Source organism: Pholis gunnellus (assembly GCF_910591455.1).
Source record: "Pholis gunnellus genome assembly, chromosome: 14".
Lineage (NCBI taxonomy): Eukaryota > Metazoa > Chordata > Actinopteri > Perciformes > Pholidae > Pholis > Pholis gunnellus.
In genome coordinates, this window is record NC_136541.1 from 23,674,878 (window position 1) to 23,700,051 (window position 25,174).

Below are 25,174 nucleotides of genomic sequence, written 5' to 3' on the forward strand. Positions count from 1 at the left end.
ACTCTAAACCTAAACCAGCCCTAAATATAAACCTGAGCCAGCCCTAACTATAAACCTGAGCCAGCCCTAAATATAAACCTGAACCAGCCCTAACTCTAAACCTAAACCAGCCCTAACTATAAACCTAAACCAGCCCTAAATATAAACCTGAGCCAGCCCTAAATATAAACCTGAGCCAGCCCTAACTATAAACCTAAACCAGCCCTAAATATAAACCTGAGCCAGCCCTAAATATAAACCTGAGCCAGCCCTAACTCTAAACCTAAACCAGCCCTAAATATAAACCTGAGCCAGCCCTAACTATAAACCTGAGCCAGCCCTAACTCTTTTCTTAGTTTATGTTAGTACAAGAGCTGCAGCATTCTGAATCAGCTGGAGAGATTTAAGAGACTTATTAGAGCAGCCTGATAATAAGGAATTGCAGTAATGTAGTCTAGATTTAACAAATGCATGAACTCATTTTTCTCCATTTTTTTTAAACACAATGTGCTTGATTTGTCAAATGTTACATTTGTGAAGAAAGTCTTTGCTTGACATTTTTTTAATTTGGGAGTTAAAGGACCTATCCTGATCAAAGATAACTCTGAGATTCTTTACGGTGGTTCTGGATGCCAGGACGGTGCCTATATATCAGTAACTATATCATCAGAAAATGTACATCAGAGGTGCTCAGTGCCAAGTACAATAACTTCATGTCTGACTTTAACATCAGGAAGTAGCAGGTCATCCAGTTTTTATGTCCTGAAGGCATGCTTAGTTTCCTCTGAACTTAGTTGTATATTGGACAGTATTTTTTTTAAACATCTTATGTTGCTTCATTTTATGTACGTTGTTTGTTTGTACAGCACTTTGGTCAATTCTGGTTGTTTCTGAATGTGCTTTCTGAATAAACTTGATTTGATTTGATGATTTTGCAGCCTGTGAAGACTGCACTGATCTTATTAATCGATCCTCCCACAATTCACTTGGGAGTATAGACAGCTGAACAGACTCTAAACATGAACAGCATGAGCGCTGTAGAAAACGGATTGACTGATGAGTCACACTCAGTGACAGCTGGATTGCAACGAAGTTATGCACAGTGATAAGAAAACATATTGCTTTTTAATAACACAGATTTACACTTTACATAAGACAGTAAGGTAAAAAAGTCAAAGAACTCCAGTTCTTTTTTCATTTTCATTCATTGATTTAGGAAACTTCTCGGAGCAACTCTGTGAAGTGGGCAGAATGGGACAGAACATTTGACTTCAGTATGGTATGACCGCGATTGAGTGGACAGTAAAATGGAAAAGCATGAAATGTCTCTATTCAGACATGGTGTTAATACGATCTGGTTTAATGAACATCTCTGTTGAATACATTGTGATGTTGTAAAGTTACATGTTGGTTTTGCTTTGTGGTATTAAAAAAACTTTCCTTTTGTTAAATTCCACCTGCCTGCCCCATGTTCTGCTTTGGGTCCAGCTTGGAACTGACACCCTAACATAAACCTGTTACTACTTAGATGGTGTGTACTGAAGTCAACTGTACATTTGCAGACTCAGTTCTGAGTGTGTAGAATATACAAAGCTTGAAATAATAAGTATTTTTATGATTGTTTGGTAACACTGTAGCAGATTCATCAGCCCTTAGGGATGACCACGTCATGGAATGTACCACCTCAACGTGGGCCATGTAAGAGGCTACAGGCACATATAACAACGTCGGATTAGGGCCCGTATGTCCACAGGGGGGGGAGGCTAGCGGAGCCAGCCAATGACAAGGAGGCCTCAGTCAAAACAAGCAAAACACAGCAAATTTAAACTCATCAACACACTGTGGATGTCTTTAGAGTGTTACATATTAAGATGCTACAATGTACCATATAAAGACAACAACACTTGATATTTTGAGTGATATAAGATCTTTGGTGGTGTAGACAGTAGAACACCATACTTGAGAATTCTAGGGATAGAGATAGAGCTCTGCAAGTGGGTTATGCTGTCTGAAGTTCTGCTCCACTTGCATTTTCCTTTCAAAATGATTTTAATACTCCATTAGGTTATGTGCCTGACTGGGCTAAAGGCTCTCTGGAGAACACACACACACACACACACACACACACACACACACACACACACACACACACACACACACACACACACACACACACACACACACACACACACACACACACACACACACACACACAGAAAAGTCTTTCCCTGGAGGCATTTTTACAGGCCACTATAGTGTGGAGAGCACTGATCCATGGCAGCCTGGTCGTGTGATGGTATGAGGGGCAGCAGAGCACAAAAATGTCCTTCATGACCCAAAGAGGAATGTGGCTTTCTGCCAAACATGGCATTAATCTTAATGGCAGCTCTAACTGGTTTTCTGTATTCATCTTGGTTTTCTTTTGTCAAGACAACTTCATTTTGCTTGTGCATCACCTGTGAAGTATACCAACAGTACTGATACTGGTTTAGAATATCTGAATAATAGAGACCAAAACGAGTCAAGCAGCAGCAGTTATAAGGAAATGTAAGCATGCCCAAAAGTATTGTGATATATAAACCTTGTGTACGCAATTTCCTTTTCTAATCCAGTGTTGGTTCTAGGAATTTTTCACTTGCAAAGGGATACCTAGAGGTGGCCACTACGGATGTTATCGTGCAAAAAAAGTATGCATTCATATTTTACCAATAATAAACTAGAATATGAATTAATGGGCTACATCAGTGTTTTTCAACCTTTTCTGAGCCGCGGCACACTTTTTACATTAAAAACATCAATACAACACATCAATAACCAAAAACGTTACAAAATGACACCTTTTAGCATAATACAGCATCTATGCCATGGTGTCAAACTCAAACCCAGAGAGGGCCAAAACTAAAAATTGGGACTACGTTGAGGGCCAAATAGAGTTACCATGTAATAAACAGGATAGAAGGGTTATTGGACAAAGTGAAAAAAGAATACGTGTTTAGGTAGCTACATTATTTTATGCATACGCACCAGAGCCAGATGTTTGGCATCTTCTCTTGGCTGCCAGTTCATTAATATCTGGGGTTATGTTCTGTGGAAACCCTCAATGTGAAGTGAAGGTGTGCATCAGTGAGACGACTCCTGTGTGAGTTTTTGTTGATCTTCATCACAGAGAAAAGCTGCTCACACAGGTATGTGCTTCAAACATGCAGAGCATTTGAGCAGCATGTACAGTAGGCGGACTTAAGGCATCGTTTCGGGGATGAAGCTTGGAACCTGTGCAGCGCCCACAGAGTCAAACACATAACTGTTGATCGCCAGTCTCCCATTTTGCCTTGATAGTCAATAGGCTAACATTGACAAAAACAAATAAATAGGACCTGTTCTGAGCTCATTTACAATAGTTAAAGTAATCAAATGGTCGAAGCAAACCACCAAACAAAAATGCATTGGGCAAACCATGGGTTCTATCCTCTCATAACTTAATCTGCATTTTACAGTTGACCATACGCTATAGCATATGCAGATGTAAGAAGATAATTAGCCTGGATGAGTTTGGATAAATAATAAACAGGTTCTGCAGAGCAAACTGTGAGGTGTTGTGGAACACAACCAGAACACCGTTTACAGGTTTGTTTTCACCTGAGGAGGATAAGTAACAAACATCATGACAAAGCAACAATGTATATTACTTCAAGAAAGCGTTACCTCTCCTATAATGATTGTATGAGACTAGAAAATTAGATTCACAAGGTGTCATGTCATAATTCCAAACAAATCTAGGACTGATCAAGGAATTCCTTTGTGGTGGCTTGGTGTGGTTGGGCTCAGCTGCAGAGGGGACGGAGTGGGGATAGTGGTTCAGGGAACGGCGCCGGTAAGACACGTAATCAGCCTCAGCTGTAATCAATCTCTGATTGTATCTATCCCCTATAAAAACACCAGTAGGGACAGAGGCGCGAGAGAAGACACAGGCTGGCCGAGCGACGGTGGGAGCGAGAGACAGCCCGACGAAATCGCCCACGGCTGGAGCACTCGAACGCACGGCGGCAGAGCACACGGCCGAGACCAGCTTGAACTGTGGCAAAATAAAGTACATTGAAAAACGCTATATGAGTGTGCTGGCGTCATTGTGCCTAGGAAACCCACCATGGTAACAGGAACGTGTTACACCCTTTAATCATATTCTGATGTGATCAGTCTTGTGTTAGTTTGACTTGTCCATCCATGCCGACCTCAGTGAGTGGACAGCTGGAGGAGCCGTTGCGTCTTTATTGGTGCTGATGAGTTGACATTGGAATTTTTGGAAGCCCGGTGTGTCTCACAGACACTAATTGGCCAAACACCTGCCCCGCAGCGCGGTGAAAGCCAATGAAGTGGCAGAAAATGTTGGGGTGGCAAATTAGATTGTAGGATGGAACTGGCCACCCCTTCAAACGTGCATGTATAAATCCCAAATCAACTTGGTATTGTCCACATGTGGACCAGTGCCCTCTACACAGCTACAGTTGACCATAAGTGGACAATGAAAGGACCTCATGAATGTTGATACATACATGCACTTGTTGATCAACGGCCCTTTATGGTGAATTGCGGCAACTACCGAGAGGAAGACCAGGACATTTTTTTTTTCCTGACGCAGAAACGGAGGTGCTTCAGGGTGAGGTGGTCCCTGCTCGCTTTCACCCCCTAATTCTATCATTCAGCAATTCGTCAATGCTATTTGATTATATCTTGGATTTCTATTGATGATGATAATTTCATCAGTTAGTATCCAGACAGTCCGGTCCTCTCCCCTGTGCTCTGAGGCTGAGCAATGTGATGAAGTATAGAGCGGATTTTGATTTGAGTTGGTTTATAACTTTTACAATTGAAAGGTTATTATGGATAGCTTTGGCTCAACACTGCTGGTTTGAATGTGTATCCTCTGCCGTCAAGATGCCATCAGATAACAATAAAGATATGATCACTCCCAACTTGTGAAATACCAAGGCTTGGTTAGTGTCCCTATGTGTCTGGTACCAACAAACCGAGGCAGTTATGAGATGCACCAGGCTTTCAATAACTCCAATGTAAACACATCTAGTGAGTGAGTCAGCTCAGAGTGGGTGGGAGGGGACTTTCACCCAGGAGACCTCTATTCATGTCCTGTGTACAACTAAAAGTCAAAGTACAATTATTTTGTGATGTGGGTCACTAGTCAGGTGTGTCGTAGTCAGTCAAGTCAACATCAACCACACTCTTTTCCTAAACCTAACTAGGAAGTGTTGTCTCCTAAACCTGAGCTCCTGTGAAGACAGAAGTTTATTTTGAAAAGGCGAAATGCATGTAACAAGTGTATATTGACGTCCCTGACATCTCTAAAACGGACACTAGAGGGGTATCTAGAGTGTTATAGCTTAAGGCCACATACAAATCGTCAGTATTTGACCAGTTGAGAGTGAGAAATTGTTGTCTTTTGCTGATAACGTTGTTATTTTCTGAAGTCTGAAGTCTCTCTATATAAAAGTTGTAGTGAATCCGAAGAAATGTTTTTCTCCACGGTGCTTCCTGCCTGCCAGAGACCTTTTGTTTTACCTTTCAGATTTCACAGTCGATTTTTGATGTGTAATTCAAAACAGTGATAAAAAGATATACAAAGACAAATTACCACACACAGTTTTAAATATAGCAGCAACACCAGCAGCTGTTTCAGGTGGAGAAGCATCAATAATAAAATGGTCTGGAGGGGCTGACTCAATGACACCTGGAGCAAACATGTCTCAATGCTGGGCGGGGATGTAAAGCCAATGGCAGAGGTGGGGGAGGGGGGAGTTAGGGGAGACTGAGTGGTGACCAGCTCTTTTATCTGCTCAGTGAACGTCAGGAGGAAGAGAGTGACTAGAGAGGAGGGAGGACTGGATGGGATGTGAAGAAAGAGAATCCTCACAGGTGGTAGTTGGCATGTCAGACTCCTCTCCCTCCCTCCCTCCCTCTCTGGTGGTCCTCCATCACTGTTTCCGCCCTGTTGTGCTATGTCTCGTTGTTGTTTTGATTCAGATGGGTGAAGTAAAATAGTTCAGAGGTGAACCACTTTATTCCTGACTTGTTGAAGGAAATTCCATCTGTCCTAAAATACTGTCTGTGCTCCCAGAAAAAGTCAAACATGCCATTATAGTGCACTGACTGGAGGGTACACTCAGTTGAAAGCCAGTGATCAGTGCCAACAGTCTGCCGAATATCTCAACTCGTCTCCTTTAACAGCACAATCATCCAGAATGATTGGAAAACTTTTTTTTTGAGCAAAGTGGAAAATAAAGTATATCTTATTTTATCTTATCTTTAAGTTGCCAATTTGCCAAAACAAATATAGGCCATGACTGGTCAAGCTCTGGTATAATGCAATATAATACAAGGGAATCTCAAATCAGTTACAGATTGTACAAATGTTGAGGCTAGCAAAAAATGCTCTGCATGAGCAAACACCCCTTCATCAACATCTGCATATCCAAGTACCATGCATCATCTGTCAGACTAATTCACCAGGGCTCAACCTCGATGCTAAAGCCTTTTCTAATTAGAGCCTCTGATCTGATTCGGTGCTTGGCCTCATGTCCTTTACACTAAGTAAGCACTTCACATCACCTCTCAGATGTGTATAAATTACAATAATGTGAGAGTAGGTGTTTCTTCAAGTTTTCTCCTCCAGTTTTTCATAAAGCAGGTGCATTTTTCCTACTTATGAGGGTAAAGTGATCATCTACATATGTTTACGGTACAAAATCAAGCTTTTTGGTACAAATGGGAAAATTGTGATCCTACTTTTGGCATCACACTCACTGATCACTGGGAAAATGCAAAATACTCAAATACTCAAATGTCGAGGGCATTTATTGTGAAAGGTAACTTAAGGAGTGGATCTTGTCTGTGCTGACTTTGTCAAGGTTGAAGGGAGTAATAGCGTTTGGCGTCTTGGTTTGGACCACGGAGCCTCTGTGTTGTTATCTCATAATATTTATGAATACAGGTTGTGATTGGTTGATGCCTTTATTTGGGGTGTAAACGCTCTAAAAGATCCACCTCGAAGAATTAAGTGGCTTTTTCGTCATGTAATACTTAGTCTGTCTGAAAATATTCAGAGAAAGTCAGAGTTACATTTTTACTCACCTGCCTCTTGAGCTCTTTCTTGACAAAAACAACAGTTTAAAAAAAAAACATTGCGGTGCGAAGTACTAGCATGAAGCAACTCCCCTGGTGTGTAAAGGCCTTAAGATTACCAAACCAGAAGAGCAAAGACCAGCAAAGGACAGACTCAGTAAATGACCAAATTACAACTTTGCAAATTACTTAAAAAGAACATCTGTTTATTTCACTTTTTTACATCAGTGTTTGCATCAAAAGTGAAGCTAGTCTTTTATGCCAGTGCCCAAATACTTCTATTGCTGCTCGGCTGCCACTGGTTCACCACCAATCACACACAGTGTCAAAATCAATGAACATTTCTTTGGCCTAAGACACATTTATATAACAGGAGAGATTGGTCACACCAGTTAACAGATTCATCAATGACTGGACATGGTCTGGCTCCACACCCTGCATAAGACACCATCACAGAGTCATCGGCAGACTGAAGGACAAATGTTGATACATGATTGCTCTCACATTCATTTGGATATAAAACAGAAGTGGTAAAAGCACACAGCGTTTAGCAGAAGATGAGAGGTTTTCTTGATGGGGTTAAAATGAACCTGGACCTGTCAGCGAGCAAACATACTTTACTAAAATCCATATTACGATCTGATAAGAACCTGATTGTCAGAGGATCTGGCTGAATACAGTTAAAGGCAGATGAAAAGTCGATAAAAAGCAAACATGCATGGTTTTTATTTGCCTCCAGCTGCCTCAGTTCAAGATTTAACAGAGTAGTACAAAGGTACCACTACCCCTTGTAGGCGTACTGTAAGGTCCAACATGTCGTTCACTTTGTGCAAATATTTTCATGACAAGAGACCACAGGGAGATAATCATTTAGTGCTTATAAATGTTCATTATCGCCTCACACATTGATGAATGTTATTATATATAATATGTGATGAATTGCTTCCTTGTCATAGAGATAGCACAGCTAAGTATGAAACTTTGATCACGTGATAACAGGTGGTACCATATGGCAACTTATAAAAACTCCATCTGCTAGAGATAACATTTCTACTGTTTCCAAAGTCAAGAACAACTCTTAATATTGTTGTTTTCACCTTTTCCTCCAGATGTTTAAGCTGGGGACTGAATGAAGTGAAGAGGAGACAAGCTGGTCGTCCTGGTTCCTCTGCCGTCAACTCGGAATCTCTCCAATTCATCCTCTGGATATCCCCCAAACAGACCAAAACGTTCCACTTTACACAAACTCTCTGAGGAAACATCAAACCAAAGTGTTCTCTGTCTCCTTTATCCAACATAATGATTTCCAGTAACTCTCACACTTCAGCAAGGTTAGTGCATTGACAGATTCCTCTCATCATCTTGGAATTGAAGCACTTTATCCGATGCTTACCTCCAGGGAAAATACACTTTTGGATGCATGTCCATTTCCAACCTGGAAATAACCCGCTTTTCAACTTTCCACTAACCTTTCCAACAGCAATACTCCCTGATGATCACAAGGGAATATGCCACTCTGTTTCTGGTGGGCTTCTGTTTCCTGTTGGACTACAGCTCCCAAAACCCCCCGCAGGCTCTCCTCCAGAGCAGAACTAAGGCAGGGGTGATGTCAACCAGGGGAGGGTCTGGAGCCAAGAATGTGACAGCATCTTTGGGGGAAGTTCCATCATTAGTGAGCAGGGCGAGGCTCAGGCTCAGACATGGGCGGTCGAGGATCCAGCGTACTAAAAGAGGATGGGTATGGAACCAGTTCTTTGTCCTGGAGGAGTACATGGGATCTGAACCACAGTATGTTGGAAAGGTAAACATTGTTTCCATTTGACCTTTAAAGTTATAAATGAATCAGTCTTTTACCAGCTTCTATTTGTTTATTTTGTGAGTTCTTGTTCTTTTCTGAGGGACTCTTGGCTATGACGGCAGTATAAACGTTTCACACATAAAGCACAAATAACATACTTTAAAAACAACATTAATACTTCAAATCAAAGATATTATTGATATATTAATATAAATATATATCATAGCAGTGTCGTTCAGTCTCAGGATGAGGGTTTCTAATTTGTCCAGTTGCAGCTACAGATTTGTAGGAGTCAGTAGAGAACAGCGATAATGTATGGCCTCATACAGAACAATGTACCAATGTTTATATCTGCAGTTGTATAAGGAAGATAAACCAACTTTCTCTTAAAAACGGAATAATAGACTAATCATAATGCAGCATGATTCATGAATCTAACGGTTTAAGATGTTGAAGATTGTATTATTTATTTCCCTCGCAGCAAAAGAAAATAGTTTCTATAGTAGAAACCAAACATGACCCCCAACACTCGATATGTTTAAAAGACCGATTGTGTTTTAAATTGAGACTCGTCCATTCACCTTATCATTAAGAGTAACAACCTGAGAAGCACATCATTTTGTTTCATCAAGTCCCAACTCACAGAGATTCCTCTGAATAACATTAAAAGCAGATTGAAGTTAATCACTTCAGCTTGAGATGAGGCATAAGTATACGTAATGATGTCGTCTGCATACAAATTACATTTGGTACTAATAATATTTGATACATTAATTAAAAAGTATACACAATAATTTACATGAAAAAGCATGAACACTATTCACAACAGAATGCAAACCATTACCTGAATAACACATCATCAAAATCAAATGAACTCATCAGCTGTGACCAGGGTAGTTTTTCAGAAAGGAGGCAAAGAAGTTATGTAGTAAATACAGCAGCATCGTGAATACACAGAAAAGCCTTAGTGGAGGAAGTTGCCTCCTTGGCCTCTCCCTTTTGTGTGTAAGCTGATTCAGATGGTTGGCTTCCACCATCTTGGAGTCCTGCTTAGAGAGGGTCATTAAAGCAACCAGACTACAGCTGTGATGATGATGTTTGACTCTTCACAATAAATAGGACAATATTCCACACGGGATAGATTTATTTCAGGTATGGTGGCTGTTGCAACTAAATAGATATTGCAGGTCATTAGATGTCTCTTTAATCATTGTATTTAATTGCAGCATTGTGTTGAAGGTCCATAGCCCACTCACACAGCTGTTGATTTATGTCTGAGTCTTCTTCTTATGGTGTATTCAAACAGAAATATCGTTATATGTGGACAGGACAGGGCACCTTCACGTTCAGTCACGAATATCTGATTGAACTTTGTGAAGGGAAATCGAGAGGCTCTTTAATGTCATGCCAGTTTGAAATAATCTGTGTACTAGTGTGACAGTCTATGGCTTGGTGACCCCCATTGGTATCAGTGAGTGTGTGTGTGTGTGTGTGTGTGTGTTTAACTTTAGTCCCATCATGTCGGCTGTCCCTTTTATACAGACATGGACTGTGTCTCAATACAGCGGCTGATCAGGCTCTGTGACTACCAGTAATGCAACAATGTGTGACAAACTTTACAGCCCACTGACATGTGTTGCCTCCATGGCAACTAACTAATTGCCATTTTCTTTTGAACTCGTAAACTGACCACAGCAAACAGTTCTATGTCTGTTCTCCTTCTATTCTGCTTCTATTGTACTGACAGTCCTTGGTTGACAGCTCTCTAATCCTCCTATTAGTAATAAAGCACCTGTCTGAGTTTGACAAATCACATCTACATAATTCTAGTTCTGCATTGATTACCCCACATGGTAGTCTGTCAACACAAGCATTCCCCTCCCTGCCCTACAATCAACACTAACATTTTCTCAGACTTAACTAAACTGCCCCACAGCCACAGAGGACATTATACAAGTGTTTTCACAGACTGAGGAATACTGAATATACCATGACAAGTAAAGCAATCATCATGTGTTTTCAACCAGGTTTCAGTTAGCAAGCTTTAATCAAATATCTCTGCCTTCTTCAGTCCCTTTCTCTTCTGGCAATAAGGCCAGTCCACTTACTTTATCCACTTATTCTTACATTTAGAATCGTCTGATCACATGTCAATGATAATTATTCTTCACAATAATTATTAACAATGATTTTGTTCAAAATCATACCTGTTACATTTTTGTACAAATGATCACTTCTAACATTCTTTAGTAAATCATTAACTGTCATATCTTCAAATCATGTCTCGTTTGTACTAACCACTACCTTTGTAAAAAATTTTAACAAATCATGAACTCTGTCCCATGTTTATACAAATGATCAGTTATGTAAGATAAAAAGAGTGTTTTATGGAAACCGTGCCGAACCACAGGGGTCCTGGGGTGTCTGTGGCCCTCGGCCAATTAGATTGCAGCGTTGCATTTGGGTGAAGAGTTCACACCTTGATGTGAACCTCTTTCTAGAGGGGGTTTGAATGCTTATCAAACTCAAATCAGGCTCTGCCTTGCTTGCAGAATAGGCAGGCCCAGATCCACCTGTTTGAAAGCACATGGCGAGGCACATGGTCAGATCCCAACATCCCCTTTGGCCTAAAGAGCGGGGTGCTGGCCACGGTCTTTAGAGCAAACCAAGGACTGAAATGTGCTTCCCTGTGGTGTTATACAGCCCATGTATTCCTGAGAACACGGGAGGTTAAACAGTCCATGTAGTTTTTTGGAACAAAAGGGTGGTTTGACAGTCAGTGTTCATAGTTCATAGAGGCTCTAGGTGTCTGGGCAGACATTAAGGCACCATCTGGGCAGATGACTAACTAAGCTACGTCAAACATATACACAAATCATCGGTAAGCAAGGCATTATTCCTAATACACTCAATTGCTAATCATGACTTTGTGAGCATAGTATTTAAAAACAAAACAAAACGAAAGCAGAGAAATGAAAAAGGAAACAAACAAAATAAAACGGAAAGGTGGTTAGGTAGGTTAGTGTGATGGTTGTGTCATGGTCTACCTAACTCTAGATTTGGATTTATCTATCAATCCCCTGGGTCTGCTGGGATGGCCCAATGGACCGGTTCCTGGCCCTTGGAGGTGTGTACCAAAAAAATCCTTTTTAACTTTGCAGTTTGGCTGTACAGAATGGCGAGCTCGCAGCTCTTCCGATTCAAGCAGGGGTAGTTGTTGGGACCCTTTTCGCGTGAGTTTCAACTTCGGCTGTCGAATGGATCTCATTCTTGCTTGGCGGTCAAATCTGCACTACCGGGTTTGCGACCCAGGTGTGAGATTTGTGGACAGTTCTGAGGATTCTCTGGTTTTCCTCTGTTCTGCTGACGCTTTATGGTATTCAATACGCAAGGTTGTGGAATTGGAGGCCAATTGTTCTGGGATTCCCAGGGTGTCCCCTGTTCCATTGCAAGCTTGTTGACTGCAAGGGAGAGGTCAGAGTGTCGTATGCCTTTTATTTGTTCTGAGCGTTTTTCAGCGAACAAATTAAAGACTTCTGATTTGGGACATGGTTGTGGTTGTCAGATTTTGGCGGTTGTAGGCATGCAGGCAGAATGGGTGGACTAGAGTTGGGATCAGGCTCTGGGAGGGGCATTGGCTGTCTATGTTCCTGGGTGACAGCGACTTGTCCGTCTGGAACTGGCACATCTGTCCTGGACCTAAAGTGAATCTTTCCTTGCTGAAAGACTCCTGATACTGTTCATCCCAATACAACTTTGATGCTTTTTGGCTAATGTCATTGTAATGTTTTTAAAGCTTTTTAACTGATTCTTAAAGAATTTATGTTTGGCTTCATAACACATGCACCACATGTGCAGAACAGAGCCAATGTTCCTAATATTACGAGGGTAGTGTATCATGAAGAGATGCTTTGGCAAGAGATTGATTGCTGGAAATAGGTGCTTGAATAGCCGATGATGATCAATGATTAAATGTTTGAGGTAAATGGTCATGCCTTCTGACAGGACTGATGAAAATACAATGTTCACTATCTGTAGAAGCAAAAGTAGAAGATACCAGTGTTTATCATCTGTTTGTATTAAATCACCAAATATCAGAGGCATATTGCACAATAAGCACCAAGACTGTATGGCATTCAACCCCAAATCATTGCTTGCATCAAACAACTTTACTCTTGGTGGACAGTTTCGCTGCTGCTTGAAACCATAGTCACAGGCATATTCTACCAGCCAGTGGTTCAGTATTTAAGAAGTTGTCCAGAATGTACTGCAGAACACGTTTGACCTCAAACTGGGCAACTCCCTCTAAAATATCATGCATTATGTCTACAGAAAAATTGTTGGCTGTGTTGAAATACTGAAGTGAATTCAACAGACAAATGCATTTCACACCTTATAAATGAGGTAGCGTAGGATTTGTTTGTATAGTTTGACAATGCTGCGTATGCATTGTGACAGTTTTTAGTACAAATCCCGGGTCATCTTCACAGAATACAGTTTGAAAACAATGTTTCCCAAGGAGACAGAAACGACAGCAATATCGAGCCCCAAATGACTCCACAAAGCCAAACAACCTGAGATTATCCGCATGTGACCTGAACTATGATACCATGAATCACATGTTTAAACATGGGAATAATAAGTCCCTTTGTCTCCAGGACTTTCAGATCATTGACGAGTGGCTCAAGTATCAAATTAAACCACCACTATAACATGAAAAAGAGCACACAACTTTATATTAATCAAAGACGAATTAAAGATTGGGGGGAAATTTCTTAATGTGAAATATATAGCACCTAATTTATGTAAACCCTTTTTAGGACCCAGGGGATTTGCAGTTTCAGAGTCTATTTTCAAAGCCATAGCGTTGGTTTAGGAAATGTCATGCACGGCGCATTGGTGTCTTTTCTAAATAATCTTCCAACGAAAGTTTACTTAGTTTTTAGGTTTAGGTTTTGACAACAAATATAATGATAACATTTTTATTTATATCGCACTTTTTTAAACAGTGTTAGAAAATGGCTGATAAAAGGGCAGCAGAAGTAAAGACAATAAAATGAATAAGATCAGATGAATAGGAATAAAATGTTTTTCGAAAAGCTGGAAAAGTTTTAAGAGGAGATTTAATAAAAGCTAGACTGTGTCTGAGCTCAGTAAAAAAGTGAGTTCTATAGTGTGGAGACTCTAATAGCATGGGAGTGATCAACAGAGCTCCATCATGGTCAAGAGGGTCTGTAAATGTTAGTGGGAAGCCTGGCATTGCATACTGTTCACCAATGCACTGTAATCTGCTGTATAATCTGACACTGCAACTCTGAGTGAGTCTTCAGTAAGGCGTGTTCTGTGTTTGTTCTTAATGAAGTTCATGTCAGAAAAGGCTGATTCACAGAAATAGATTGAACCAAAAAGGCGGGCAACTTTCATTGCTGCTGTGCATACACCTTTGTACACCAAAGGTTTGGTGCAGACTGATGGGTTTTGAGGTGGAGGTCATTTTGCAACGTTACGATTTCAATCTCCACCTGTCCAGCATCCAAGTTGAACGTAGCACTTAGTTGCTCAGCAATGCACGTCATGTCCACATGTATGAAAGGATTTGAAACGAATGACACACATGGTTCAAGTTGATCAAAGTCACAAAACCTGTTCTCAAACTCTTGCCCCAGTCTGTTTATGACTTGAGAGTACTTTTCTACAGCTTTGTCAGAAGCCCGGGATGCTGAAGCATTGTCATTCAACACTGACTGCACGGAGGGAAAGTGTAGCACTTTTTTTCTCTGTAAATGCGCAGAGAAAATGTTCATCTTAGCTTTAAATGCGTTTACAGCGCTTATCATGTCAGTGATAGCGGATGCCATTTATGATCTTCACGACAGGAGTCATCACATCATCAAAGCCGGTTACTTTTGGACATAGCGCCTGCTGGGGAGTGATGCAGTGGTAATGTAGAAATCTTGGGAAGTCTGGGCCACCTTTGCATTGCGCAATAAAGCCTGCATGCCGGCCCGTCATGGCGGGAGCACCGTCTGTTGTCAGCAGCACCAGCTTTTCTAACGATACCTTTTTCTCCACAAAGAACCTCTTCACCGCGTTGTAGATGTCAATTCCCCTCGTTGTTGTATTCAGGGGCAGAAGTGTCAGGACTTCTTCTTTTGTGGAGAAATCATCAAACACCATTCGGATCAACATCATCAGCTGAGCTGTACTGGTGCTGTCCACGGACTCGTTGCACTGGATGCTAAATCACCTGAATTTAACCAGATCCCGGTCCAGTTGCTCCATCAAGTTTTCGGACATAGCCGACACTCTTCTAACCATCGTACTTGCCCCCAGTTGGACATCAGAGAGAGTGGAGACGGCATCGGGAACTTGTTCTTTATCAAGTAATGTGCAGCTCTAAACGAAGCTTCAGTTGCTTTTTGTGATTTTATCACTGGCCTCGTGAAAAAAGACGTTTCCCCAAAGCTGCCTTTAAATCACTGGCTTTTTCTGTCCGTAGTGCGCTGCTAGATGAGTAGTTAGCGCGAAAGCTTTTGTGACACATTGTGCCGCTTTGCCGTCACAACAGTTGCCCCGCAAATGAGACACACAGATTTTTCTTTCACTGGTGTAAAAAAGAACTCTTCCTCCCAATCATTGTGAAAATAGTCTGTTTTCTTTCGCTTTTCTGCCATGTTTTCTTTAGTTTTTTCACTCAGCAAATCTCTTTGTCTCAGCAAAGAGTGAGATGGCGGTTTGACATGTGCACAATATTGAACTTTAACTTTAGACAAAGTCAGAGTTCACCGTGTTGGCTACCTCTGCTCTCGTGTCACTTCTCGTTACAAGGAAAAAAAAATAGACAGCCAAAATGCTGAACTCGAGGTTTCAAAACATCCATAAAAGTCACTCACTTAAGAGTATTGAGGAGTCAGCAGACTGTCAGTGGCAGAATAGAACAGGTGATAAAAGGTGTTCTGAGAAAGTGGAAGTCCCCACAACCATGTGTCTTGAGATTAGTCTGACTGCCAAATGAAGGCATCGATTCCATTGATTCCAGTGTCCAGTGTTGATTCCAGCAGCGGCACAATGAGAACACAGATTAGTGCTGTAGGATGACTTTCTCCTTCCAATCCTCGTATTGTATTTATTCATTAATTCTTGATAAGGATACCACTGTGTCTGAAATCAAGTTGAATTGAATTACCCCAGTGAGAGCTATTTACAATACAATACCATGTGTAACCCATTCAACAGTAAAATCCAACACGTCATTGGTAGAATATATAGAGGCCTGCTTCATAACTAGTAGGTAGGCTCTTTAGTCTGATACGTGTGCATACATTACTGGTTGATTTGCTTATGAATACATTAATGTCAATTGGGAATATAAAGAGTACATTAACAAGCAAACTTCTCTAAGCTCCATGGTCCTACAAACAGGGAGGAAACACGTGCAAGGCCTGAAGAGGCCGTCAGTTTCAATCAGCCGGGCTCCACCCGGGTCCCTGATTAATCTGCTGTAGTGCTAATAGCAGGATCACTGGAGGAGTAAGGGCTGCCTGGTAGGAGGGTGGCAGAGGGAATCACATGACCTTATGCCACTAAAACCTTTGGCTGGATCTGTGGAGAAGGACAGGTTTAGAAGATTATGACAACAGAGCTGGAGTCCTGCTTGTAGGAGTTACAACCAAACAAACACATGCACGTCTTATCAATTACCAATTTCCTCCAGCAGGCAAACAGGCCACTCAAATGAAGGAGCATGTTTGCACTGCTTGTCCTAAAAACACTTCACACTGAGCTGCACAGACTGTGGACAGGCCACATGTCCAACTAAAATAGTGGATAATGAGGTTCTATGAAGTCATGTGTGTTCAGAGATGGTCCGAAGGTTACTGGGCTAAATTTCTGCCCTCACTTCTACTAAAACAGTATAATGTAGAGAGGAAACCCGACCAAGCTTTATGGAGTTATATTTGTGTCTTTTGTACATTTTTAAAAGGGGGGAGAAGAGGAAAACATTTGATATGATTATGTTATAGATAGAAGATAGAACTATGAGGCTTTGTATGTAGGCTTTGAAATATAGTGCATTAACATTTCAATGTGTATTCCAGTGGAACAGCATTACACCAAATAACCCTTATGTCCAAACAAACAGTACATAATTTTTCTGTAGACGGGCACTCTCATCCATAGAAAAAGTCTGATTATCAATTATAAATATACAACCACCTTCCTCAGAATAGTCTTACTTGAAGGAAATGGAAAGGTGGGCAAACTCAAACAATGAAACCAAAACGGGTTAAGAAGTTTGAGCCAGATTTAACAAATAATTATGAATTAATCTCAATTTATGTAACTATTATGAGTGATACAATTATGATTCCTAAACCCATAAATTAGCATAACAGAATGATGGTACTTAGCTTACGCCATAAGCCACCATTAGTTTGACAAACAGAATTTAACATAAGTTTTGGACGCCACCCAATTTTGGACAAATTGGGAAAACTTTAAAAATGTGATGTTGATCAATTAAATCTTAATCTCAGGGTTGCTACGAAGTTCTTCTCAAGGTGTACAAGGACCTATTATTTCATATACACACAAATCAAATGATCAAGTCCTTTATAAATGAAATATTTATTTGACTTACTACATAACTAAACAGAAAATAAATGAATAAATGATAAAATAAACAAAATGAAATAATGAATAAGGACTAGGATGAAGAGTACAATGAATAACAAAGAACCACATGTGACCAGAATCAGTGACTCACATCATTGACTGATTCATTAAATTTGTCGATTGACGAACACATTTATGCACCGTTCAGCAGCTGAGAATATGAGAAGCTCCAGGGAAGATTGTGAAGCACCTTTTATATTAGTTTAATTTCAATGTAATTTAGATCTAAGATATTTCTATCTATGATTATTTTATTATGTGACTTAAATGTATTTGGCCTAGGAACATCTGGAAATGGTATTGTTTCACCTGACGGCTCTGATGGGCAGATGGGCGGCTGTTCCTCTTTCTACATCTGAATTTTGTTGGATGATTGTAGTTTGTTGAATCGCACTCTTCCATCTCGCTGGATTCGGCTTTCTCTGATATCTTCGGAACCTGGTCGTCTTCTTCCTTGAGGTTCGGCTTGAACTGCTCTTCCTCATCTTCATCTCTCTCAGCAGGATACTTATCACCCCCCCTTTGTTTAGTTTAAAAAGTCTTTCATCTCAGACTCTTTTCTTTTTGAGTCTCTTGCTCTCAATAGTAGAATAAATCTTCAGTATGTAGGTGCATCGCAGGTCCGAGCTCCATGGCACATTAGACGGCCATAGTTTACAGATCAGGAAGCCAAAGCTAGAGGAGAAGCGTAACCGGCAGAGCCACAAGAGAGGGAGAGTGAGAAATCTGGCGTGCATGATTCAAAGTTATCAATCACATTTGTAGTATTTTAGTGAAGGAAGGCACTTCTCCAGGTTGTTGGTTTTCAGGTCGGCTCAAATTATCAGGGGCGGGGGGCGGGGGGGGGGGGGGGGGGGTGTTAATCAGAGTTACTGACAAAGTCGTGATACTAAGACTGATACCAAATAGTTTGATAAGAATCATTGAATAAAACCTGATCAATTAAAGATTGAATTAATGAATGAATTACACAACATAGATAGACCTCGTTATCATGACACAGACAGACTTCCATAGATATACGGATGTGTACCTTTGTATATAATAAATGAATGGATAGGATTAAACTCAACATTCCAGAACGTCCCACCTTGGTCTTGTGCTGAGGTTGAGATACAACTTGCGAGAAGGTAATGTAGAATACAAACATTTTTGTTGTATTTGTTGAAATTTTCTTCACATCTCAACAACAATCAATGAGTCAGATACTGAAAAAGGTTTGGTATCTCTGTGTCACAGGACTGTAATAAGCTCTCCCTGCTTACCTGTCTATACCTACCTGTCTACTGATCTACGGGCCTACATGTCTACATACCTGACTGTCTACATATGTAACTATCTACATTTGTGACTGACTCTATCCACCTGTCTACACACCAGACTGTTTCCCTATCTACCTGTCTGTTGATGAAATCAAATAAGACTGCAGTGATCCTAAAGCCTGTTTCAGATAACACATTAGTGCTTTGATTGATTTTAATTCCTCCTCTATCAATCCCTCCTTTACCTTGCATTTTAAACTATACAATATGTGTAAACATATATCATAAAACAGAAATGCAATGGGAATATAATAAAACTTGTGAAAAATAAACACAGGTTACACCATGACTTCATATTTATATTGAACCTTACCTTCATAACACCGCAGAGTTGGTTGTGTTGCTGCAGTTGCTCTGTAGAACTCTCATGTTTGTTAGACTCTCAGCAGGATGTATGAGCAGCTCTTGTGGCCTTTTGGGGTGGAAATATATCACCTCATTGTCCTCATTACATATGTCTGCCTGACCTTTGCAGTGGCACTTCCATCTGTCGCTGTGGGGCACGGCTTCCCAACAAAAGCACATTGTGAGATCATTAACATTCTCCACACAAGTCTTAAAGTCATCGTTTGAAATATTGGCCGCAATTATTTAACAGGGAAATAAGACACACAATATGAAATAAGGGTATGAAATACATGTTGTGGCGTATATGTGTGTGTGAGTATGTGCACGTGTGTGTGTGGGGGTTAATTTGAAAAGAAGAAGAAAACACTCAAAACAAGACAGATCCGCACCGCAGCAGTGAAGTACAGTAACTATAACTTCATCACACAGAAGCCCGACTGTTACCAAACCTTTCATTCATAAAGTTTAGTTCACTGACTTTATTCACAATGGCTGATCTAAAAACAACAAAGCACAGCAGCGTGGAACAACACCATTACAGCCACAACAAGCAAAACAGTTATGATACACAACACCGAAAGGGACTTTCGCGGTTCAACAAATACACACGAACACAGTAAATAGTACAGTTAACTTAAAACATAACAACAAGGTTACAAACACACTGTGACCTATCTCTGCCCAGACAAAAGCCTCTTACCTAAGAACTCTTCGTAGTGGTTGGTGTGTTTCTTCGGACTTGTTCGGCGGGTCAAGCGGCATGCTGATCCTCCATGTGCCTAAGACCGGGGACCAAACATGCTCTGTCAGCGAGTTAAGCGACGTGCTGATTCTCGTATGGCGGCAGAGAAAACAGCGAATGTTGACTTAAGCACGGGAAAGGTTATCCGTTTCTGTTGTTCGACGAGCAAATTTTTACCTCAGCTTATTCTTTTTTAAAAGGCACCAACGTTGTTTCACCTCCTTTTAGCAACATGAGTCGCATGTAACTTCTTTAAATCTGCACGTCCTCAATGCATCATTTCAGAGACCTATGACTGCGGTAACACATGCACCTTAAAGAAAAAGGGACAGAGAGCTGATGGAAAGTTAAAGCACAACATCAGAAAAGTGTATTTTCAGCCAGAAGAGATAAATATACTAGACAAGTGGAAAAGGAGGACAATGATGACAGAAAAAGGGAAATCAACTGTGCAATAAGTGATGTGACAGACAGTCTTGGGAGAAACAGCTTGACATCTTTGGTCGTCATTTTGAAACACTTGAAACTCAGCTGATCTACTACATCAGGACTGTGTCTGTGTTTATTCATTTTCTGTTATATTTTGAGAAACTTTACTTTCGATAAAAATGCTTGATACGACCCGGGAGGCACGTGAGAACCAGAACCAGGACTGAGCAGAGCAGACTGTCAGACCCTGCTGCAGTGAAATGAGGTTTGCTAAAAGGATTCTGGTGCTCGGAAACACTACGGCTTTAGTCCACAAGGACCGCCTAAATAACCAGAAAAATAAAGTCCCTCATTGTAGCTTTAACTGTTAAAAACTCTTTAGGTACAACACATGTTCTGTTTAAAATCATGTTTCATTGTGACTGACTGTGCAGCTGTAGTTGGAGCATGCAGAGCTATATGATTTCATATTCTGTGTCTCTCTGTGTATTTTTTTCCCTCTGCAGCTCCACACAGACATAGACAATGGAGACAATGCAGTCAAGTACACACTGTCAGGAGAAGGAGCTGGGTCCATCTTCATCATTGATCAGATTACTGGAGATATACATGCACTGGTGGGGCTTGACAGGTCAGTACTCTTCAATATTAATAACAATTCAGGAAATAAAGGTCATAAATGTAATGCAAAACTTCTAGTAGGGAAATTAGTGGCATCTAATAAACAGATTGATTTACATTGCATAGAATAATTAATCTGAACAATGTGTCCCTGTTTATTACATTGTAATCAGCGAGTAAAGGATATCTATAGTAGCACATGAGTCTCTCCGTCTTGGAATGGGTCATTAGAAATGATCTGCTTCAAACAGTAGAGTAGTAAAGACACTAGCTTAGCGTAAAGTGCTAACAACTGCTACCAACAATGATGAGCAAGGAAAAACAAACCCTTTCATGTGTTGCTCTACTTAAGTGTTGATGGAATGGGAATCAATAAAGGTTTGAAATGTCCTTGGTTAGGTCCAGCTGGGTGAGAGAGCGTGTTCAGACACGTTACACAGCCCCCTCACTCATTAATGTAGCCCTCTGCATCGTGTGGCTCAACGTTTGCTTCAACACACTGCAGCGTCAACCAGCAATGTGCTGCATTGGCCCATCAAATATGATCAAGCACACTTTCCTGGTATATTACGTTATGCAATCATGGAAGGGCATACTTGTACAGTTTACCTTGCGATTGTCGCTGCTCCGTTCCAAAGTTGTGAAATCCTGTCTCATAGTGTTATGTAAGTGTGCCATGTTTTGGCAAATGAGAGGCTATTAAATTCCTTGATGCGGTACTCAAACTTGGTCTTCTAGAATCATACTGACAAGAGGCAGCGCTTACATCACAGCCACTTGTCTTTTATTTTCCACCTGAAAATGTTAAGACACCACTGAAGCAAGTTTAAATCACATCTAAAATCAAAGTAGTGATAGAGGAGACCACCATTAAAGCATCATCAATGTTATGCATTTTTTTCTGAATGTTTCTGCGTTAAATAGGCGAAAAAACATAGAGTATTATAGTAGCTGCTCAGCTTTGCTCACTCTGTGCCTTTTCATCAAAGGTAATACAAGCTACATTTAAATAATGACCATGTGTAGAATGTACGGCTAACCTTGCCAATCTTGCAAATTGGAGTAATTTGCCAGCTGCTATAATAAAGCTAACATGAGCTAGTTTTGGAGTGTTATTCCTGTGGACAGCTGCTGTATAATTTACAAATTAACAAGCTAATAGGCTAAAGCGATGAGCGAATGGGAAACAGGTGTGTAAGGTGTTTGCAATTCCACTTTGACAAAAGAGGAGCGAGACACAAATCTCCAACAGTATTGTCACACTACTGTGTATTAATGCTCAGAGCATGGTGCCAAACTAAGGCTGATTAATCTATGAATACAAGTTTTTTACAATTATGTACATTCAATTCTAAAAATGCCATCGGAGTATCCCACGGAGCCATCTAGACCTCTGCCATAATGTTGTAAGAATACTCTGTGTCGAGGCAAATAGCAGATACAGCTAAAAGATCTAAATGCATGCACAGTGATTTCACATTTGAATCCTTTCCAGTACTGCAGTGTTCAAATCACACAGTTTGTAAGCTTTATTAGATTCTGCCAGGACCAAATCAACTATTTTCATCTCGCTGTCTGGTCAGACCCTAGAAATCTGGAGACATTTCATTAAAGCCTGAAACTTTGAAGTTCTGAACTTTGAACATTATGATCGGTGTTTGAGGCGATGCAGGTAAATGTTGACGGATCAAAGTTTCGGCAGGGTTATGGGCAGTAGTCCTTTTAATGGACAGCTACGGGGAAGGGGAGGATATCCATGGTTTCAATTAATCCAAAACCCCAATAGTTACAAAACTGTGACCAATGTCCTAGGAGCAAATCAGCATCTATCTAGAATGAGGGGCACTGGTTGTCTTTCTGGCCCCGGATCACTGACTGTTTTAGACCATAGCTGTGTTTTGGCCTGTGACTAGTACGGTACAGAATCCTGTCCCACATGATGAGGATTCATCGTTGTCCAAGCTACTTTTACTGGCTGAAGTTTGGGTTTAATGACCAAATTACAGTAACTTCTATCACAAGTCCCACACCTACACAGGAAAGAGAATAGTTTACGTTAGGTTCAAGAAAAACATTGCCGATCTTAAAATAAGTACGTAAACGAAGTAAACATGCCATGAATGTCACTAACATAACAACGCTGTTCTTGAACTATAAGTGGTCTCTCTTGCTGTTTATACGATGTCACTAGCTCTGTACGTTGCATATATTAACGTGGATGCTTCAGAATTCATGTGTCCATCACAACAAAGGACATTATTGACTTTCTCGTATTGTTTTAGTGGTGCTGACAAGTGATTTTAACACATTAAGTACCACCACCATGTAATATGCTGTTAAGAGGTTGTGATCATGTATTTCTGTGAGATCAGGCTGATCAAGCCCACAGTATCCCCACTTTAAACCTATTCCCATACATTCTTATCTGTGGACTGTGTTCATTTGAGGGTAGTATGTCTGTATTGGTAGTTTTTCAGTGGACAAAGAGAGGGACTTTTATTATTTCAATGATCCATATTTGATATCCTGGTATTTATTACTCATTCATCCAAAATAATAAGAATATCTGTAAAACCGACATTGTTGGAATTAGCACAAGCTGACATCAAAACCACACACACACACACACACACACACACACACAGAAACATAAATACCATGAAACAGATAACTCAGAGCCTCACTACATAATCCTCATGTAGTCTCTGTTGATTAGACGTATTAATACTAGTGCATTAACATAACATGTGATATTTTACAGGGAGGAGAAGTCCTACTACACGCTGAAGGCCCAGGCTGTTGACACCAACACAGGCCTCCCTCTGGAGCCTCAGTCTGAGTTCATCATCAAGGTGCAGGACATCAACGACAACGAGCCACGCTTTCCTGATGGCCCCTACAGCGCCAGTGTCCCTGAGATGTCTCCAACAGGTAGGACTGCTAGAAGTTGAGTTAAGAGGGCATTTATTTTATTTATTTCAATTACTTTATTGGCATGAAAGTTTTAAGAAAACAATGTTGCAAGACCATCGAAATACAAAACACAATAATATGAATATGAATATTAACTCAACATCAAGGTCAGGGACTGAGTGAATAGACCAGAGAGACAGTGTTTTGGGGGATTTTTTATTTTTATATTAGAAAGGCAAAAGGACAACATAACAGAACTAACAGAAGAGAGGTGAGTACCACAAACAGACCTTTTGGACTGAGACATGGGGGAAACATATATGGTGGCTGATCAGGCCATTCACTCACAAACTGGCATAGACGCCAACTATAATCCCCACAGAACATGAACGTATAGTGCTACCTAACACTAGGATGATACAATGGCAAAAACACTGTTTGTCCAAAGAATTAATATCAAAGATCACACTAGAAAATACTGCCCCCCCCCCCCCCCCCCGCATGATGCAGGAGGAACATAGCATGGTCCAAATGACCATCAGCACTCTCTAAACCTTTAAGAAGATAAAGAGTTAGCACCATGTCTCAGTACTCTAGCAGCTGCAGTGGCCATCACTTTTAAGATTGTTTCATAATGATGATGTATACAGTGATACAAATGCATTTCAACAAACGTGTGTATGTCTGGGTCAGGGGTCACTAACAGGCGGACCACGGTCCGTGTCCAGACCCAGACGTCGCTGTATCCGGACCTGGACCGAAAACCGATACATAATTAAGAATTATTACATTTTGACGGAGCGCTTCTATTTTAACCGGTGCAGCTTTTCCAGCCTTTACGGCAGTCATTCAGCAGTCCAGGAAACACACCGACCAATTACATGTGCTGTAAATCACATCGCGTGATGCTACTCAACCAATCAAATACGTGTATTCCGATAAGCCTCCCGCCTCGGGTGAGATTTATACACGGGGAGACCGAGAAAACGGTCAGAGTCACAGAAGTTATTTCACCTGGCGTTCTACAAAAACACAAGTGTGGTCAAAGAGACCAGAGCTTAACCAAGAATGGACAGAATCTGAAATGTTAATTCTTCCCACGGACAGTTCAAAACCAGGATGTGGCATGTGTTCAGAGACCGTGACGATTATTACAAGCAGCAATGTGAAGCACCACTATGAGACAAACCTACCCACTCAAATCCAAAAAGAGCC

At 40.8% G+C, this 25,174-nt stretch overlaps 1 protein-coding gene across 1 annotated transcript in view; it reads left to right on the forward strand.

Annotated features, from left to right (window-relative positions):
* Positions 1–8,602: 8,602 nt before the first annotated feature.
* The window catches only part of LOC306705680 (cadherin-12-like), a gene marked incomplete at both ends in the record, with an annotated part of 56,487 nt that continues 39,915 nt past the window's right edge, over positions 8,603–25,174 (forward strand). Inside the window, 3 exons of the mRNA XM_079172497.1 lie at positions 8,603–8,911; positions 20,932–21,056; positions 23,808–23,977. Coding sequence (XP_079028623.1) covers positions 8,603–8,911; positions 20,932–21,056; positions 23,808–23,977 — 604 coding nt within the window. The remainder of the gene's footprint in view (positions 8,912–20,931; positions 21,057–23,807; positions 23,978–25,174) is intronic.